This window comes from Barbus barbus (assembly GCF_936440315.1).
Source record: "Barbus barbus genome assembly, chromosome: 5".
Lineage (NCBI taxonomy): Eukaryota > Metazoa > Chordata > Actinopteri > Cypriniformes > Cyprinidae > Barbus > Barbus barbus.
Genome location: NC_136733.1, coordinates 10,064,222 through 10,070,837, shown reverse-complemented (window position 1 = coordinate 10,070,837; position 6,616 = coordinate 10,064,222). Strand labels below are relative to the sequence as shown.

At 35.5% G+C, this 6,616-nt stretch overlaps 1 protein-coding gene across 1 annotated transcript; it reads right to left on the bottom strand.

Annotated features, from left to right (window-relative positions):
- Positions 1-241: 241 nt before the first annotated feature.
- On the bottom strand, positions 242-6,412 carry LOC306869560 (RDS/peripherin-like protein xRDS35). The gene is made up of 4 exons (XM_079416316.1): positions 5,852-6,412; positions 4,340-4,770; positions 3,090-3,336; positions 242-2,287 (listed from the first exon to the last, which is right to left on the bottom strand). The coding sequence occupies exons 1-4, from the start codon at positions 5,999-6,001 to the stop codon at positions 2,063-2,065; spliced, it is 1,053 nt and encodes a 350-aa protein (XP_079272442.1). The 5' UTR covers positions 6,002-6,412; the 3' UTR covers positions 242-2,062.
- Between the last annotated feature and the right edge of the window lie 204 nt (positions 6,413-6,616).

Genomic DNA, 6,616 nt, shown 5'->3' with positions numbered 1-6,616 from the left:
TCAATCATCATCCTTCATTATCTGTATTTGATATCCAGTTATTTATGTATGTAAGAAAGTGGGTGCATGTCTACTTGGCTCATGCGATTGTGCAAATCTTCCTGCTTGCTTATTATGTGCATAAATACACCTGAATGCTATTGTGTAGATGTGTAGAAGTCTAAAAGAAAGAATCAATAAAAAGACAGAAGTAGGGGAATGCATCTAGTTCCACAAAATATCACTACACAACAAAGTGGTTCAAAATATCAGATTTTATTAGACCTGACAGTTTTCTGACAGTTCTGCGAGAGCAGTACAGTGTTTCATAGCAGAGCATTGAGCATCATCTACACCATCTTTTAACACTTACAATGCATTTAATTCCATGCTGAATGCAAAACAAAAAAGGCTTAATGACAGTGAAGTATTTATTTTTACAACATGCAATTAACATTGGATGAGAAAATAATAATAATGGAGAATATGAAAATATGAAATCGTGTTTCTTCAGATTTATTATGTATTTTATAATATATATTTTAATTAATCATTTCCAGCATCAAATAATTTGCTTGTCCACACTGCAAGCGAAAATACAGTGCAATCAAAACCTATTAGAACGTACTTGATATACAGTACAGCAATTTGGAGATTGATTTTGGGCCAGTGAGATTTCTTGTGCGGCCAAAGACACAGAAACCAAGTAACAGTGTGCCCTAGCGTTTGTCAAGGTCGTGGATGGTTAAAACAAAAACTTTGTTTTGGAAGAGAAAGTTTATCTTCGCATGCCTGGGTTGTATACGGTGTAAGATTCAGATGATTAGAAGGGGCTTACCCTTGTGAAAAAGAAGTTCACTTTAGCATACTTAAAAAAAAAAAGAGTACTTATTACAGAAATAATATAATTTAACAAGAAGACTTAAGTGCAAATTGAATGTAATGTTTTTGGATACTTGCCTGCATGTTATTTACAGTAGCTTTTTAAATTTACGAGTGTTTTTTTTTTGACCCACTTAAGTACATCTTTATATGTAATTTCATAATTAGTTGTCCATGGTTAAAGTGTGTTAAATGTACTGACAAATATTTATGGAAAACTAAAATATAGTTTAATGTCATTTCTATTGAAATGTATATGTCATGTATTTAAATGTATGTGTAGTTACACTCTTGAAATGATGAAGTTGCAACTTAGTAATACCGAATAACAAAAATTCAAATTAAATACTTCACACATGCTTTAGTAGGCTACTCAAACTATCAAAATAAGTGTACCTTTGTAAAGCAGGAAAAAAACCTAACCTGAAATTATAACAAAGTGCACTTTTTAAAAGTGTACTTAAGAAACATTGTTATGCAAGTTGACTAAGTACACTTTAGTTGCCTTTTATTTTCTTTATGTTATATTACCTGCAAGTACAGTTTTTTTTAAATATATTTTTAAGATTAGAAATACACCACAAGTGCACATTCACTAGAGTTAAGCGCACTTCTTTTTCACAAGGGCATTGATTTGCATCTTTCTGTTATTCCAATCATTTACATAAATCCATGTGGTAGCATAGTATTACAACATAGGCTATTTTACACAATCAGCCTCTCTTAGGTATATGACATGATTTTGTAAATGGGAAGAAATAAAATAGAACTTTCTGTTAAGAAACTGCTCAGCCATTCAAATATTCAACCATTCATGGTGGAGATTTAAGCATAATGCTAGTCCTTTCCCGGGCATAGTTGCACCAGTCACATGACATGAATGAACAGACATTTACTCACCCCAAGACTAGCAATATAATATGTTTGCCATAAAACATAAGTGAGGAGTAGGGTTCTGCAGAATTGACAGTGGAATCATTCATCAAAAGAAAGATTTCTCATTAAATTGGGTGAATTATTGATATCGTTAATTTTATTTTAGAAACAACCATTTTAGTGTATTAATGAAATTTACAACTTTTTCAGATGTAGGTCATTAAGACTTATATATAAACATACCAAAACATGAATTATTTGATTAGTTGTCAGCACTCTCAGCCTCCAACTGGAAACACTTGAGTGGTCAGATAAATCTGATTCTTTAGCTCGTGGTAGTTGTTCCAGTGGCCCCTTCTTCCAGTTTGGCTTCAGAAGGGTTTACCTGGTTCAGCAACAGGAGCTTCAGCACAGGATCCACATACTCCATGAAGGTCTCCTTCACTCCCTTCTCAAGCAAGTAGCCCTCGGTATCAATCTCCACATTCTCCTGTCCAGCGACAGCCTCCATAGATGTCTGCAGGAGGCGCACACTGGCCAACACTGAGCTCTGTAGAAAAAATGCAATTGACATAGAATATGAGAAAATGGGTAAAAATAGCTGGTTTGTAGAAGTAAAATCCGGTCTAATAAATATCTGGTCATTGCATGTTTTTGAATGTTGCTCGCTCTTTGATGAATCGCTTGATGTTCGTGTTGGATAAAAATATCCACTAAATGCGTAAATGTAAAACTAAGTAACATATACAAGCCTACAACAAAATACAAGTATATATACTATGCAAGCAATGAACTGTAAAAATACAAGACTTTGGGGGGTTTATTCCCATATTATGTACTTATAAAGCACATATTCTACACGACCATATTCTACATCCCTAATCCTACCCAATACCTAAACTTAACACAACTACCTTACTAACTATCAATAATCAGCAAATTAGAAGTTGATAGAGGAAAAAGTTGTAGTTAATGGTTGCTTAATAGCGAGAATTGGACCTTAAAATAAAGTGTGACTTTTTTTTCATTGTTAAATAATGTAGCTAACTCATGTTCACAAATTGAACCTTATTGTAAAGTGTTCCCAAATTTAGTTTTTGTAGCATATGATACATGGTGCAAGGAATTCAAGGGAACTAAACTGGTAAATTAAATTGTCAACAAACTAACTGATCTTAGTTAGGGTATATTAGATGTGAATGAAAACAAACTGGTTGTCTGTTCGGTGTCTCCTCAATGGGTTATACTGTCTTGAAAGGTGATTGAAGAAATTTATGTCTATCCCTTGGAGTCTCATTTTAATTTATGCTAAAATAAAAATAGTTTATAACCTGATGACTTTAGGAGTGTACCTGAAGAAGAAAGATAGACAGAACTACAGTTCCAATAGTGTTCATCAGCCCCATGTAATAGTTGACCAGGGCTTCTCTGCAACCACGAATGAAGATGTTGAGTTCTTCGGTTTGGTGGTCGTAGTTGTAGTGGGCGGTGTTGTTGGTGATTTTGTACTGGATACAGGGTCTGGGAGAACTAGGGTTACAGCAGCTGAAGGGAACACCATCAACCAAGTAACGGCCATCCACGTTGCTCTTAATGCGGCTGGAAGATTGAGAAGGAAATAGAAGAAAAGAACCTTGAATAATGGCAAACTGTTATGAGATTGTTGCTCATAAAGTTACCAATAGTTCACTTTTTACTTCATGCTTTTAATTTCATTGTACTCACCCAAAAGATTGTTGTATTTACAAATACATCTAAGAGTCCATATTTGAATTTGTCTTTTGTGATCTGATGACAAGTCATCAGCCAAGACACTGTTCACACCAGATATTAACATGAATCTTAAATGCATTTTTGTGAACACTTGTGGTCGTACTTGTGCATGGTCTCTGATTTTGTGACTATACTGAGTATGAACAGTTTTGGACACTTAAGACACTCTCAACAATCATGAATGCCACTGTGTTAGAAACAAAACATCAAATCAATGATGCTAGAGCTTGTCCTTGAACTAACTGAGCCATATTGGTCTGAAAGTGATTTATAATGGATGTATGAAGTCTTAAGTTCTCCTCAAGTGTCCTTAGGTGTCTTAAATAGAGCAAATAGAGATGGTAAAAGGATAGTCGACCCAAAAATGAAAATGCGCTGATTTACTCACCCTCATGTTGTTCTAAAGCTGAATACATTTCTTTGCATGGTAACACTTTAGTTTAGAGACCAAATTCTCACTATTAACTTGTTGATTATTACTGTAGCATGCACATTTCTAGCATATTGGCTGTTTATTAGTACTTATAAAGCACATATTAATGCTTTATTCTGCATGACCATATTTTAGATCCCTTTATCCTAACCCATAATCAAATAAAGTTTAGTTAATAGTGAGAATTGGTCCCCAAAATTAAGTGTGACCCTTTATTCTGTGGAAAATAAAAGAAGTAGAAACATTCTTCAAAAAATATGTTCTTTTGTGCTCTGCAGAAGAAAGTCATACACATTTGGAATGGCATGAAGGTGTGTAAATTATGACACGATTTTCATATTTGGATGAACTACTGTGTCCATTTAATACTTTGAATTGACATTCCCATTGACTCACTCCTTAACTTCCTTAGAGCTGAAATCCAGGTAACGGTTGCTGATCCACTGCACCTCAAACCAATCCTTGTAGTCGTTATTACCACAGCACTGGAACTCCATCTGAAGGCGATCAATGGTCTGCTTCTGGAAGCAGCGGCCTGGAGTGTCGGTGTCCTTGTAGAAGCGGATGCCGTTCTTCAAGCCGACTTTCAGGGAGGTCTCCAGGCTGCCCTTCATGGCGTAACTCAAGATGACTGAAATCAGCATGAGGGTGGTGAAGAATATTGAGCATCCGAAATAGGGCTTCAGGAAGGTCTTCCATCGTGGGAAACGCCCAGGATCTAGGGCATCCTGGCAGATTCGACTGGCAAAGTAATTGATGCCCATCGAAGCCAGACCCACAATCATCAAAGTGTTGGGCACACAGTGGATGTCTGTGTTGTCCATTACCTAAAAAACAAGATGTTGATGTCAGTCCATTTTGAGCTCAGATTTCTGTTTTTTTTTTTTTTTAGCTACTTTTTATTAGATTAGATTATATGTAATACAGAACAAATTTACCCCTAAATTACCCATAATAACCCATATACATTTGGAGAATATGGGAGAGCTTTTGGATGATACATTAATAGCAAGCTGTGGCTTTTTTTTTTTTCATTTTGATTAAGGTAAGTTTTATCATTCATTGGGACAGTAGTAAACCAATTAGTAAGTCATTAAGCTTCATGAAAGGATTTCTTCTTTTCTTTAAAGGACAAAAATATATACTTTTAAAAATTATTTATTATTTCAGTTTATTACAGTTTATTTTAATTCAAGCCTATCCCAATAAACAAATGTTTTTGTTTTGTTTTGTTTTGTTTTTCTGTTAAGCCTGGCTGTAAAACTATATTACACAGAATGAACTGATTAACTTACCATTGCATATTTATTAGTGTATATGAGAATTTAATTTCTGTTACACAAAATATTATCATTCTCATTTTTGGACAGGTCATTTATTTAAAATATAATGGAGAACATGCAAAAATTATTTGTAGTATCATGCTATGCGTAAACATGGTGCGTGTCAAATAAATATTGGTGTGAAAAACTACAAAATTATAAATGTCCTGCTTAAGACTGATGCCAGTCTTTATCATCAGGTTGATAATGACCCATCTAGACTGTTGAAGAGCTCCTTTGTAAAGGACAGCTCCTTAAGCCTATTATGACCAGCTTAGATAATATTTATATTCACATAGGTTAATCCCTACCAGATATTTCTGAAACGTTTGAGCCCTTCACATATTTATTTATTAAGACATTTACAATGTCTTACAATTTATTAAGTCAATTAAGATAAAGATTACATAAACTTATATAAATTAAACCAAAGAAACATGCAAACCACACAAAACGTTAATTGCTAAACACTGAATGTCAATGCCAGTTTTGAAGTTCAAAACTAATCAGGGTGTCATTATGTAATGCATGAAATTATTGGCAAAAAACATCAAGCAAATGAAAAATATGAGGGTTATATGGATACCTCTCCCCTCCTTCGAAGCTCAGTCTTTAGGAAGCATCCTAAAGTGAAGGTAATCGCTCCACCCAGAGTTGCCAACCATGAGAGCAGCCATAAACCCTGGGTCAGCTTGACCCTTTTCTGAAAAGTGAACTTCATCTTACCCACAACCATTGTGAAAGAGTATTGTGGTGTAAACCTGAGAAAAAGGAACTAGTAGGGTGTGGAAAAACTGTAGAAGTGTTCAAATGTGGTCAAAATGTGAACTCCCTGAAAGAGGTGCTGAGAATCAGGCTGAAACTGCTGGAGCTTCAAATGAGCTGTGAAAAAAAGAGGAAACTTTGTGTAAATCCGTTAAGTTCCCTTTCTTTGTTAGAATACGAGATCAATTCAATTTCATCCAAACATCGCCGCCGATATTCAGTATGTCGTGGTGACTTAATCCGTTAGCAAAGGTCAGTCCAGATTTTTTGGTGGTGATCCCCCCGTAGCGATGCTAAAATGAGCCAGATGCCCACTCAATGCTGAGAGTGGTGCCTTTGCACCTCCATGCCCATGGTTGGGTGAGACACACTGGATTTGGCCAAAGTTAGAGGTCTTGGGCGTCTTACCTGTAATCCATAAACTATCCTATTACAACAGCCCTCTCCAATGGGAAACAAGGCCACTGTCTGCTCAGCAAAGCCAGTGGTGCATCGCTGCATTGCGTCACGTTTGTAGAGGATAAAGATGATGAATAACGACAATGAAGGAAGGCAAATCACAGCCCTTCCAATCTCTTCTAAGTTC

Coding starts and splice junctions, on each gene's coding strand:
- LOC306869560 (XM_079416316.1), bottom strand. CDS start 6,001: ATGGTTGTGGGTAAGATGAAGTTCACTTTTCAGAAAAGGGTCAAGCTG. Junction 4,771..5,851: donor AGCTTCGAAGGAGGGGAGAG/GTATCCATATAA, acceptor CTTGTTTTTTAG/GTAATGGACAACACAGACAT. Junction 3,337..4,339: donor AGCTCTAAGGAAGTTAAGGA/GTGAGTCAATGG, acceptor TCAATCTTCCAG/CCGCATTAAGAGCAACGTGG.